Below are 15,370 nucleotides of genomic sequence, written 5' to 3' on the forward strand. Positions count from 1 at the left end.
CATGAGGAGTTTTCTGGGTTTTCTCCACAGCTGTAATGCTTGAATAGGGGTCACTTAAAAAGACCTCCCGGAAGGCATCCCCCTAGTCAGATTGCCCAAGTGTTGCATTGCTGTAACTTAACTAAATAAACAAACAAACATAAGCTATGTAGGTTTGTTTATGAAATATATCTCACCTATAAATCATAATTCTGAAAGGTCTTTTTAAACTTCTGTTAGTATGGTCAAAAGCTGAAAAAGTTGGCATGCAAAAGAAAGAAAAAGTTGAAGCTTTAATTAAAAGTGTAAAAATATATTTGATGAGACCATGACACATAGACTTCAATATAAAAGCAACTCGTTTTTGACAGTAGTCCCAGAATGCTTTGCATAAAAGTGGCATTAATTTTAGTACTAGAGAGAGATTGATTTTCATATTCATTACCATGTCATTCTGAGAAACCTGTACTGTGCATCAATAAGGTAAAATGAATCTTCACCAAGCAATTACCAGCCCCTTCAAAAAGGAAGTTACCACAGCAGCACCAGTTTCTGTAGGAATGAGACCTGATGTTTCTAAATTGGGCATATAATACCTTTAAATATGGACATAAGTTTGTCCTGACTCATAAGTTTAGCCCTGTAAACAGCTATTTCACAGCTAGAGTGCTTTTGCAGAAGCTTACCAATCAACCAACAACCTGAGTCTAAAAAAAGCCTTTCAACTTAATTACAGGACTTCCAATTACAATTACATGCTCCAAGATTATTCAGAACTGTAAGAGAACTAAAATTTTGTATGAGTTCAATAATAAAGTCCTGTTATAATGTGGAAATGTGGACAAGAGCAATTTACCAGTTTTTCTTAAACATTCATTCCACCTATGAAATCAAAATTGAAGAGTATCTACAATATACTCAAGCTGCTCAACTTTATATTTATCATATTACAACTATTTTCCATAAGGTTGACACATTAGCATGTAAACAGAAGGTTTTCCCTTTTTAGCTTTTAATGCCTCCCAAAAAAGCATTTGCTTCCAAATTACACACCTTCAATTGCCGTATATCATCAGTCTATAATTTAGTACAGTGGTACCTCAGGATACAAAATTAATCCGTTCCGAAACTGAGATCGAATCATGAAAATGTCATAAGGTGAATCATTTTTCCCCATACGATTACATGTAAAACCAAATAATTTGTTCCAACACGAAAAACACTCAAATTAAAGCTAAGTTGTACATTAAAAAAATAATAACTATAGTAAGGAAAACACTGAAAAATACATTTTGTAGTTGTAAATGTATAAATAACCATAATAGATTATTAAGTAATAAAAAAAATGTAGTTTTATTTGCACTTTACCGTTGAGGATAGACGACGGTGGAGGTGTAAACTGATGGCGGAAGAGAGGGAGAAGGAAAATGATACTAAAACTTAACTTTCATAACATAATGTAACAATAACTTAGAAATAACTTAGAAAAGATAAAAAAATTAGTGTTGTTTTATATATATATTTTTAAATTCACTGCTTTTTGCCTTCTTTCCTTCACTTCCACCAGCACTTTCACTGGATAGAGGTCGCTTGGTAAAATATCTATCCAAAGAGGTTTGGCTTTGCCTAGTTTTTAAAATGTTTCTAAAATTACTTAGGCAAATGTCATTACTCTGAGCAGCAATACAGCTAGTGTAAACCTTTTTGGGATGTTTCTTTTCAATAAAATCAGCCACTTTCTGATAATACCTCAAGATTTCCTTTATCGAGCGAGATCCTTCCACGATGAAGCAAAACGTGGACTGAGACCAATGAACAAAAGTGAATAAAAAATAGCACTGCGAACTAATGTAACGTCGTATGGGAGTTTTTGTTTGTATCGTGGAGCAAAAATATGTTCGAATTTCATGTCGTATCCTGAAAATTTCGTATGCTGGGGCGTTCATATCATGAGGTACCACTGTAATAATAATTATAAATTACTAATGAATTTGACCCTAGAGGGAGGTATTAGGCACCATCTCTAGGATCCTGTCCACGTAACACCTCCCTCTAGGGTCAAATTCATTAGTAATTTATAATTATTATTACCAAATTATAGCCTGATGATATACGTCAGTTGGAGGTGTGTTATTGCAATGTATCAGGTAGTTAAAATGTTTATGCTTCCAGATTATTCAGCATGATTGAAATCCATAATTCAGCCTGGCCTCTTAAGTCTATCTTGGAAAAGACTATCATTATGAAGCATGCATTACATATTTTCCTTACTGCTGAGTTAGGGTTAACTCATTGTACACTGTTTTCAGTCCTTTGAATGTCATCTCTTGCATTATCCAGGATTAACATAAGTCCAAAATGACCTTACAGTTACATGGGGGACCCAAAAAAAAAAAACGGATTTTTTGTATAAAAACTTTATTTATTAACTTTTTTACAAAATTCCTTCAGTCACCTTCAAAGTACTCTCCATTAGATGTGATTGACTTGTCAAGTCTTTTTCCCCATGTTTGAAGCATCTCTGGAACTCTTCAACCTTGATATCATCCAGTGCCCTTAGCAAAGCTGTTTTTACCGCCTTCACATCATCAAAACGCTTCCCTTTTAGATTTTTCTTCATTCTCGGAAACAGAAAAAAGTCGCACGGGACTAGGTCTGGTGAATATGGAGGGTGGGAACGACAGGCTATCCCCGAGAGGCCAAATAGTGGGTCACTTGTAAGGCCATGTGTGCGGGGGTGTTGTTGTGATGAAGGAACCAGTCACCTGATTGCCAAAGTCCCAGGCGTTTCCTTCGCACATCCTTTTGCAGATGTCTTAACAGTTTTTTAGCGAATTTTTTCAACGTTTTATCATTTTGAGATGTTGAAGGATGCCTAGATCTTTGCAGGCAGAACAAAATAACAGTAAGAGAAACACAACACTACGCTCAAACGTAAACCTACAAACTGACACCATTTGCACAGCTGTTTCGTGAAGGTACTAACCCCATGTAACGGGAGAACTCTCTACTATGTCTATGAATGGCAGCGCGCTCTCAGTTCGGTTTTTGGGGGTCCCCCTCGTATGGTAGAATATGGTAGTCTATATCCCTTCATTAAGATAGAAGCTGTTGTTACTCTAGGAAGAGGTGTCGGATTTAACAAGAAAGCATTAATTAGAGATAAACACAAAATAATTGCAAATTGCTTAGAGCTAGCTAGTTCTTTCCAATTCTAATCATTGAATCTAATTGATCTACTACACATGCAGGTGACAAGTATTGTAAGCAAGAAATGGTAGTGACTGTAATCTCCTCAGTGTCTAGCAACATAGCAGACTTAGCAGTAACATGGGTTGAAGCCCCTGAAATAAGTTTAAATATAAGTTTATCTGCAGATATGTAGATTATTTGCTCATCCTTTGGAAAGATGATAGCTTGACATTATAGTCTATTATATTTAGGATAGTAGGCATTATCCTAGAAAGGAACAAAGCCATTAATACAAAAGTAAATGTTTTGAATCTTGTCATATTTGTTTCAGATACCCAATACTATGTAAAAGTTTTTTGGAAGCCTGACAGTGTCGGTTCCTATGTGCATTATACTTAACTTAGCCAGATGCCAAATTGGCTGTCTTTAGCACCCTACTAAACAGGGAGATTTCGCAGTCTTCCTTGCCTGTACTATGTAATTAAATTAATTTTTCAATTGGCACTTTTCCATTGTTCCTACACAGTGTGATAAATTGCTTAATTAAAAGCTGTTTTACTAAGGCCCTGTACACACTAGGCGTTTTTCAACGCGCGTTAAACGCGCGCTTTTAAACGAGCGTTTAAGGCCCTGTACACACTAGGCGTTTTTCAACGCGCGTTAAACGCTCGTAAAACGCCGAGCTAATGCGCGTTAAACGCGCGTTAGCTCGGCGTTTGACGAGCGTTTAGCGGAGCGTGCGCACTGGCTCGGTTTGGAAATGGATGTGGAAGTGATTGCTTGTGTGTGGCTCCACTATCGTCGCTATAAAAGACGACGGCGGAGGCAAAGAGAATTTTGGGTGCACCCAATATTACGAGATAGACTGACGCATGAAATGTTTGCGACGTTGTATCCAAAACTAAGACAAAATAAATTCAAGTTTTTTAATTCTTTTAAAATATCTATAAAATCCTTTGACGATGGTTGGTCTCTTTTAGATTTCATCAATAAATAGATCAGTATCGAAATGATCGTTCTCCATTTCAGCACATATATCTCAAAGCGCTCGGCTGACGCCCGCAAAACGCGCGATCGCATGTACGGTAACATGGCAGCACATATATCTCAAAGCGCCCGTAAAGCGCTCGCAAAACGCGCGTTTTAACAAAAATCTATAAGCGCTCGCAAAACGCGCGTTTAACGCGCGCTTGGCTTTTGAGTGTGTACGGCTACATAGAACTCTTGGTTCTTATAAGCGCTCGCAAAACGCGCGTTTAAAAGCGCTCGCAAAACGCGCGTTTAAAAGCGCTCGCAAAACGCGCGTTGAAAAACGCCTAGTGTGTACAGGGTCTAACAAGAATTTGTGCAAGATCCCAACTGTAGGAGAACAGGTCCAATAATTGACTAATAGATTCATTGTTTACAGGCATTAACTGTTTTGGTATCATATGCAAAGTTGAATAGCATTTAGCTCATAATCTAGAGCTACCTATCATTATGCAACTACTCAGATACGATAGAAAAGCAGTAGAAAAAACCAAAATAGTGGACATACATGTCATCTTGCTAAAAGTGAAGATAAGGATTTCTTCTATGTAGGTACTGTACCACATACAGGTCAATAGACTCAAGAGTTAGAGAACACTATGATTTATATACTAAGAACTTTAAAACAGCACAGACTCACTTAATGGGCACTAATGAAAGATGCCATAGTAAGTTGGGACATACCTATTGTGCTCAGAAGACTGATTCACATACCATTATTATTATTATGCCAAATAATGTTTTATTTATATTTTAGGTAAATACTTTGATGTCATTAATTACCAAGATTCTGTCAACCTAGATGATAGATGGGCAGACACCCTGAGCACTTGGAGTTGGGAAAATCTAATTAAAAGACTAAGCGACAAATGAACTAAATCTGTCATATAACTAACAGTACTTTGCCATTTGCCACTTACAATTTTGTCTTTACTTACATTAACTGGCTACATACAATGGCTAGAATGATACACACTCATTTTGTATTTAGTCCATATCACATGCATTATTGTTTTTTGATTTTGGTCTTAAATTTGAGTTTTAGGACATTTTTCATATTCCATCCATTACTGGTTAAACTGATGATGATCTGATTCAGAACAAAAGCATTTCTTGATTACATGTATTTTTTGGCTTATTCAGTAAGCAGCAATAAAAGATAAGATTAAAATTATATACATACTAGTTATGTGCCAGATCGTTAAAAATGTATATCCGCGGATACGGATACAGATCTCAACTTTCGTACTCAGTCGGTGCCGGTGCGTGTGACCTTTGACTGATAGTTGATTCTTTGCATTAGTAACATGACATGTTTTGACTTGTACTGCGCATATTTTTGTTTATAGTTTAGTGTGAAACGGGATAGCATAGATTATGTTTGTATTTTTGGAGAGTGTTGAGTTAAATTAAAATAAAACAATGTCGACAAAAAAGTTTAGCAGTGTAATATAGAAATATTTTACAATAGTAAATGATTTTTGCATGATAAAATTTTTGCAATATGAATGTGCCAAATATGTGATTTTAAGAAATAAAAAGAGATTTGAATTGAAGTTATTAGTATTTTATTGCTACCTATCTTTAAAATTTCATATAAGTAATAAAATTCATTAAGATAAAAGATCCGTTAAAGATCCGCTAAAAAGTAACGGATAAGGATACAGATTTTTTTTCCTCGGATATTAGGCACATCACTAATACATACATACATACAGTACAAATATATATATATATATATTTGCATTTTAGCTTATTCTAGTGCTTTTTTTCATTCTAGTAATTTTGTGAGTGTTTATAATGTCATTTCATTTTTATGTACTGTATATTTAGTGACTGTCTCAAATTTTTTTCAGATTCAAAGCTCCAAATTGTCAGATTAATGTAGGATGATGCCCCATACTTTAATAATAAATTCATAAAATAATCAAAACTTAATACAACACAAAAAATATTACATAATATAAGTTGTTAATTATTGTACATAATTACTGTTTCTTTATTTATGTATATATATTTTAATATAATAATATACTTTTAAAAATTTTATGATTTAATGTAAGTAATAATTGTAAAACATAAAATATACTAATTTCATATTATTAATATTAAGCTCAAAATGAATATGAAAATAAAGCATTTTAAAATATAATCAAAAATATATTTTGTATTTTGTGTATTTTGTGGCTTTGTGTATGTTATGAATTGCATTTTAATAACCAACTTGATATTTGCTAGAATTTAGGATAAACAATATTCACTCTTGAAAAATCTAAATATTTCTAGATTAACAGAAAACTGAATGCTGTATTTCTTATTGACTTTTTGTTAATTTCATACTTTTTTGTGGTTATAAAGTCTAGACAGTTCGTGTCTTTAAAATAAAGAAATATTATTATAGTGATTAAATACATTTTTACATTTTTGTTTTTTGCCAAATAAAGTGTAACTCCATAGAGATTATGAATTCTCTTGTTATTTTGTTGATCATATTCCTCTCTAGCATTTCTATAAATAGTTCTTCTGCTCATAATTCGTTAATGTTTTTCTCTGCAATGTTTTTTCTTTTATTCTTTCTTTGCTCAAATTTTCCTCACTATTTTCCCCAAATTTGGGAGAGAAGTTGCCTTCCCTGCTCCCTGACTTGTATACCCATGATTTCCTCAAGGAATATCAATTTTGAAACTGGTAAGAATATACTTATTTCTATTAGAATAAACATAAGTTTATATTATCTTTCTATTCAACAAAATTTAAACTTTCAATACATTTAAAAGAACACAAACATTTTATATCACATAAATTGAAATAGAAATAACAAATATCTTTTGGATATTTGTTAATTATCTTTCTAAAGATAGTACTAAAAATATTGTATGTATGACTGCAGTCTTTGGTTTTACTAAAGAAATAATCTAAATTAGCTTAAATAATTCTTTAGTCATACTTAATTTTTTTATCATTTATTTACACTATTTTAACATATAAATAAATATTTTAGAAAAAATTTTGGGCCATTTTTTTTATTATTTAAATAATTTATATTCTATTAATTTCTTCATTATTATGTATTTTTCGTTTGTATTTATTTTATTATTTTTTTTATATAAAAAATCAAAACACTTAAAAATGTAGTTTACTGAGAAAGATTTATAAAGTTATTCTTTTATCTGAAGATGATTTAAGAACTTGAAAAAATAATAAATAGTAATACAACAAATGTATTTTTAAGCTGAATTGATAGTTTGAATTTGACAAAGATTAGCAATTATGTTTTACAAATATTCTAAAACATAATTACTAGTTTTAATATTTTATAAACTGTTTGTATGAATACTAATCTAAGTTAACCTTCACATATAACTTCAGTTTTCAGTAAGTGCTTCACATAAGTTTTAAAAGTTAGTCATGATTTAAGACTGTTTTGTTATGAAGACAATTGAGACTTCACAATGATTCGTGTAACTTTCCTCCTTTTTCCCTTCAAATAATTGGCTGTGTATACTACAAATTGTATTGAACAGTAGTCTTCTAAATTATTTTTTTATAACTATTTTTAACTGAATTAAATAAAATGCTCATAAAATAAAGTAATAAATTTTATATTTTTCATAAATAATCTGTAGACATTAAGTTTTTGAATAATTAAAATTTATTTTAAATTATATTGAACTGATATTTAAGAATTATATTTAGATATTTAATTAATTAATGTTTTCAATAATAGTCTGAAAATGTTATTGATGTGAAATAATCCAAATATTCAATTGTATATTTGAATTTTCTTTTAAGTGCAATGATTGTTTCTTAATACTAAAAAAAATAATTTTATTTTCTTAAATATTTGTAACTTTCCCGAATTTTCACTTTTTCTTTATGCTAATCATTTTACTGGTTGGTCAGTGACAAACTTTTCAGTATTTTCAATATTCCTGCTTATCAACTGTTCTTATGAATATTTTTTTTAATTTGAATTGTTCAAATTGTTATTTAAATTTATCAGCATTTGTAACCTGATGATGAACACTATTGTTGTTTGAAAATGTTTGTTCAGTTTGTTCATTTATTAAACATACTGCTGGAATATAAGTTGATTATTCTTAAATGTATCAAATATTAAGCTATAATGTATACTCCTGCCAAATAGAAATTACTACTTTCTCACCTCTGTTATATATAACAGAGGGTAAAGCGATAGGTCAAAAAATGACCCACCAAGACTTAAATTTTTGGACTTGGAACCTTGCAATGTCAAGAAATGCAAAAGACTTCTGGGTTTTATTTCTGTATGTATGGATGTTAGTGTGTGTGAAGAGAGCATGATTTTGTTCACCCTCTTTGAAGCTTAATAATTAATACCTGTGCTTTTTGTCAAAAATTTCTGAAATTTTTCGGAGAGATTTGTGTATTAGGGGATTGATGTTATTAAATTATTAGTGGTTAAAGTTCATTGGGGTGTGGAGGTAAAAGGGTTCATGTGTCATATCTCATAGGTCAGACTTAATGACAATTTTACTCATTATTAGCATTTACAATTTTTTTATAAAACCCATTCTTACCCTCAAAATTAAGCTTTTTGCCATTTTATAATAATTAAAAATATAAAAGTTTTTAATAATAAAATATCATAACAGATGGAACCACACATGCAATTTTAAATGTTGCCAGGAAAGTTAAGCAACTGGTGTGCTGAATTTTTTTTTTTTTTTTTTGAAGGAATTTAAATAATGGAAGATATACAAATTATTTTAAATGAATGTTGTAATACACAATCCTTAAATTCATATTCTTAGTACACTCTTTAGTTATATTAAACAAGTAGATCAAGTTAATATTTACTTTATTGAGGATATTTATTACAGAAATGTTTTAACATACATTTAATTACTTTAGTTTTGTAAATAATTTTATGCCATGAGTTTTAAAAAATTTTAAACTCTTGACATAATTAATCAAATCATAAAATACAGTACTGAACCAAATATCCAACTTTAAGAAATCTGGTATTACCAAAATATCAGCTATTTTTGAAACTGGCTAGTTTTGAATTTGGTGAGCTTTAGTTTGCTGTGTAACTGCTTTGTTTTGGTTTCTGTGGTTTATACATTGCACAAATGCCAGTTCCAGTGGGACTGCTGGCATATGATATGTTAAATACAGTTTCATTCTTTACTTCCATTATTTATTTTATATTTTAAGTATACATTTAGCCTGTGTTCAAAATCTGAAAAATCCAGAAATCTGGACCACTTCCAATTGTAAGCTTTCTGGATATTTGGTCTTGTACTATATACCATAAATTTAAAAGAACAGAAAAATATCTTTTTATATTTTATTTTATTTTATACCTATCATATCCTTTTACATTGCACTACAGTTTTATATATGATATAAATTTTCCTTTATAAAATTATGTTTAATTATATTTTCAGGCTCAAACCCCATTATTAGGTAGTGGAGATAGATACGTAAGTATTGAAATAAATTTTAATGATTAAATTCTTTCATAATTTATAATAATTTGTAAAAATATTTTAAAATATACAAACTTGTAATGATTTTCGTGTTGTATTTTCATAAATATTATTTTTTCAATTAATTTATGAAAAATATAAATAACAGTGTTGACAAAAATAACACAGTGAAGTATGATCTGTTGTCATAGTTGCTATCAGTTTATTTGTGGAATTTACCTTATCTAGTGTATAGGAAAAGATTGCGTTGCTTTCTATCTTTGAAATTCAGAACAAAATTCGTTACTAAATTTCTCTGATACTTCAATTACATGTTATGATTACAACAGATTTTTTAATATATTGAATTGTCTTCATATATTACTCATAATAAGTTTATAAATATGTTAAGGAGAGTATTAAGTCTATTTTTTCTACCTAAATGGGTAAATATATCTTGTAAAATTTTAATTTATTTATATAGTTAATTACCTAATGAATTGTTGATAACTGAAGTAATTAAATGGTGTATATTTATGAAATATAAAATAATAATTTCTTTTCTATTATGTGTGTTATAATATACCTAGATACTAATTTCTAATTAAAAGCAATGTTTTTGGTGTTTATATACATATAGTATATTACATTACAAAATTAATTACAGACTTAAGATAAATATACACTAAAACCAAAAAAATATACAAGTTTTAAAGAAAGACACAGAAAATATTGCTCATAATTATTTTCTATTTTATTTTTTGATATATTATGCATATATGTATGCAAAATTTATCAAATACATATCACACAATATTTGAAGAAAACAAAACAAACTTCTTAAAATACTTGATATTAAAAAAATTTCAATTGGATGATTTTTATAATATATAAAATTGAATAAGTAAAACCAAAAATAATTAAAAATAAAGGTAAAGAAATGTAAGAAATTTACAATAATTTTAATTTTTTATGATATGGTGCAGAAATGCAGGAGATTTTAAGAAACTTACTCTAAAACTAAAGCAAAATAAAATACATAAATATTTTGATATCTTTGACACAATTAACATGCTATCAGGCTGTAAAGTAAGAACCAAACCTGCTTACAAAAGGTTAATTTAAATATTTAAGAATTTCAGCTTTGGAATTTGGAGATTTGGAATTACTGTAATTTAGAATTAATTCCATCTTTGTTAATGATGGTTATAAATGAGGTCAATTTATTTGATTTTAATTCACTTTTGTTTATTTTATATTTTAAAAACTTTATTTTAATATTTAATTTTGAGAATGTGGTTTTAGCATATAACAATATTGGATTTATTTTATCTATATGTAGATAGGAAATAAATTAATGTAAAAATGAGAAAAATATGGAGTTGGATTAAAAAATAATAAATAAAGTATTTAACCAGTTACTATTTTTGTAAATGTAATATAATCAATAATAATATATAGGGTGTTTTTTAAAATTTTAATGTTTATAAAGTTAAAAAAATAGTAATTAATCATAATATCAGTTGCACTTACATTGATTTATATACAGTTATATTTTTATTGTGTTCACTCTAAAATACTTTTTCATTATATTTCTTGTTTTTTGTAATTACTATACACTTTGTGCTAATTTATTTGAATAGATAAATTCTTAAAGCTGAAACTGTGAAAATGTGTTTAAAAATTTAAGATTTGCTTATATAATACCTATATAAATTTAGAAAATATTTTTTCTGCAATGTAACTATGACACAATACTGATTTTATACATAAATAACAAGAATTTAATATAAAAACTTACATCTTTTTGTGTACTATCTCTCTTACCTGCTGCCCACTCCTTCTGGGAAATGGGCATGATGGTATGTATGTAAATTTATGTATAAAATAAAATGATGTAAATTTGAGATTCCATTATACAGAATTATGTATACTTTAATGATTTTAATTAATTGTGAGTAAAATTACTGTTAATTAAGATCATTAATTTATCAATATTTATTAATCATATTATGAGAGTGAGTAATTGAGCAAATTGAAATACAGTAGAGCCTCGAAAACTCGGCCTAATATGGACTGAAGGGTGGCCAAGTTTGTGAAAATGCTGGGTTATCGGGAATGGCATTAAAAAAATAAGTACGAGTGTGGAGTCCTCAGAAAATACTGTACTATACTTGTATGTATTGTTTGCTTGAAAATAAACTGCCCAAATATCTTTAAACAAAGGAAAAGTATGTACTTTATGAAGGTAGAGCCATTACTACATGAAAATAAAAATTAATGAATACACAGTGTACAGTAATTTACCTGATAAGACATACCCCAGGAAAACACTTTATGAGGCATAAAGCTGTCTATAATGAAAATTAATTAACTAAGGATTTTTTTTGCCCTGCCAGGGTGTGGCTGAGTTATCCGTAGTGCCGAGTTTTCGGGAGTCTACTGTATTTGTAAAATCTTAAGTTATGGAGTTTAACACTCAGAAGTGATTGCATAAAATAGGATCAAAGATGATTTTCTTATAATTATTATTTATAATTTTATAAAGTTTTAATAGCTGAGATGTTTTTATTTAGTTAATTTTTTTTATTTAACACTAGTGTGTTAGACGGTTTATTTTTATTTTAAATTTAATTACATGTTATGTTTCTTATAAATGTTAAAGTTAAATAATACAGAATTTCCTAAACTGTATTACATTTGTAAAAATATACCAATGCTTAGAAAAATATGTAAGTAAAGATGCAATAATGATGATGATGATATAATCACAGTCTAATGTTAAGTTTTTTTTTATAAGTTTTTTTCTTTTTTTTTCTATATATATTGGGGCAAAATCTAGTATGGTTTGCTGTTAGATTGATGGAATATCAGAATGACATTCTGCATTCCAAGTAAACTACTCAACTGTCCAAGTCTGTCAAATTCTTCATCAGAATCCATTGGAATTATATGTAGATACTAAACTGTTCAGATTCAGATTACTTTTCACTTAGAAAATTTTGTATACTCTAGCATTAAATAAGTGTAATCAGAAAATGCTATGCTTCTCACAATATTAAATTGCACTTTATGAAACCCTAAAATAAATAACTTTTAAAAATTTTTTAATTTCAAATTTTATTCTGTATTTATTTGTAAGTGATAAAATTACTATGAATGTTGATGTATTTTGAACTATAAATTCATTTCCATTGAAATTATTAGCCATCATTTACATTTTAGTATTTTGTGTGTTACTGTTCAATTTGATTAAATTGATGTAACATCAACCTAAATATTATAATCATTAAATATTGATTTAATTTCATAGTTATAATGCAACAATTGAATTCATAATAAAATGCCTAATTTTATTAGATATTCTGTGTATCCTAGATTTTTTCTAATATTTTATTATGTAAAACTATATGTTGCAAACTCTTAGTTTGCAATTTTTTACTGGTTTTATACAGTAGACTTGATTTATTATAATTATTATTATTATTATTATTACAGATATTGTTGAGTCATATAACATTACCAAACTTAGCATGTCCCAAAATATTTAAGTTAAAATGCAGTAATAAAACTTCACTTATTGTAATCAAAGTTTTAATTTTAGTTATTACCTTAAATTAAATGTTCATTTTTATGCTATTTTTTCACACACAGCCTCAATATGCAGCTAATAATAGACAATAGTTATCAGTTATTATTACTAGTATTAACTAGTGCTTTAAATCAGTGGTTCTTAACCTTTTTATACTTGTGGCNATCAGTTGCACTTACATTGATTTATATACAGTTATATTTTTATTGTGTTCACTCTAAAATACTTTTTCATTATATTTCTTGTTTTTTGTAATTACTATACACTTTGTGCTAATTTATTTGAATAGATAAATTCTTAAAGCTGAAACTGTGAAAATGTGTTTAAAAATTTAAGATTTGCTTATATAATACCTATATAAATTTAGAAAATATTTTTTCTGCAATGTAACTATGACACAATACTGATTTTATACATAAATAACAAGAATTTAATATAAAAACTTACATCTTTTTGTGTACTATCTCTCTTACCTGCTGCCCACTCCTTCTGGGAAATGGGCATGATGGTATGTATGTAAATTTATGTATAAAATAAAATGATGTAAATTTGAGATTCCATTATACAGAATTATGTATACTTTAATGATTTTAATTAATTGTGAGTAAAATTACTGTTAATTAAGATCATTAATTTATCAATATTTATTAATCATATTATGAGAGTGAGTAATTCAGGAAAGTTAAGCAACTGGTGTGCTGAATTTTTTTTTTTTTTTTTTGAAGGAATTTAAATAATGGAAGATATACAAATTATTTTAAATGAATGTTGTAATACACAATCCTTAAATTCATATTCTTAGTACACTCTTTAGTTATATTAAACAAGTAGATCAAGTTAATATTTACTTTATTGAGGATATTTATTACAGAAATGTTTTAACATACATTTAATTACTTTAGTTTTGTAAATAATTTTATGCCATGAGTTTTAAAAAATTTTAAACTCTTGACATAATTAATCAAATCATAAAATACAGTACTGAACCAAATATCCAACTTTAAGAAATCTGGTATTACCAAAATATCAGCTATTTTTGAAACTGGCTAGTTTTGAATTTGGTGAGCTTTAGTTTGCTGTGTAACTGCTTTGTTTTGGTTTCTGTGGTTTATACATTGCACAAATGCCAGTTCCAGTGGGACTGCTGGCATATGATATGTTAAATACAGTTTCATTCTTTACTTCCATTATTTATTTTATATTTTAAGTATACATTTAGCCTGTGTTCAAAATCTGAAAAATCCAGAAATCTGGACCACTTCCAATTGTAAGCTTTCTGGATATTTGGTCTTGTACTATATACCATAAATTTAAAAGAACAGAAAAATATCTTTTTATATTTTATTTTATTTTATACCTATCATATCCTTTTACATTGCACTACAGTTTTATATATGATATAAATTTTCCTTTATAAAATTATGTTTAATTATATTTTCAGGCTCAAACCCCATTATTAGGTAGTGGAGATAGATACGTAAGTATTGAAATAAATTTTAATGATTAAATTCTTTCATAATTTATAATAATTTGTAAAAATATTTTAAAATATACAAACTTGTAATGATTTTCGTGTTGTATTTTCATAAATATTATTTTTTCAATTAATTTATGAAAAATATAAATAACAGTGTTGACAAAAATAACACAGTGAAGTATGATCTGTTGTCATAGTTGCTATCAGTTTATTTGTGGAATTTACCTTATCTAGTGTATAGGAAAAGATTGCGTTGCTTTCTATCTTTGAAATTCAGAACAAAATTCGTTACTAAATTTCTCTGATACTTCAATTACATGTTATGATTACAACAGATTTTTTAATATATTGAATTGTCTTCATATATTACTCATAATAAGTTTATAAATATGTTAAGGAGAGTATTAAGTCTATTTTTTCTACCTAAATGGGTAAATATATCTTGTAAAATTTTAATTTATTTATATAGTTAATTACCTAATGAATTGTTGATAACTGAAGTAATTAAATGGTGTATATTTATGAAATATAAAATAATAATTTCTTTTCTATTATGTGTGTTATAATATACCTAGATACTAATTTCTAATTAAAAGCAATGTTTTTGGTGTTTATATACATATAGTATATTACATTACAAAATTAATT

General features: G+C 28.0%; 1 protein-coding gene across 1 annotated transcript in view; it reads left to right on the forward strand.

Moving 5' to 3' along the window:
- LOC111629787 (disks large homolog 1-like) overlaps window positions 1-15,370 on the forward strand; it is a 366,953-nt gene that overhangs the window by 261,515 nt on the left and 90,068 nt on the right. Inside the window, exon 7 of the mRNA XM_023373697.1 lies at window positions 9,633-9,668. Coding sequence (XP_023229465.1) covers window positions 9,633-9,668 — 36 coding nt within the window. The remainder of the gene's footprint in view (window positions 1-9,632; window positions 9,669-15,370) is intronic.

The sequence above is a fragment of the Centruroides sculpturatus genome, unplaced genomic scaffold, assembly GCF_000671375.1.
Source record: "Centruroides sculpturatus isolate CEXI.00-Female unplaced genomic scaffold, Cexi_2.0 scaffold517, whole genome shotgun sequence".
Lineage (NCBI taxonomy): Eukaryota > Metazoa > Arthropoda > Arachnida > Scorpiones > Buthidae > Centruroides > Centruroides sculpturatus.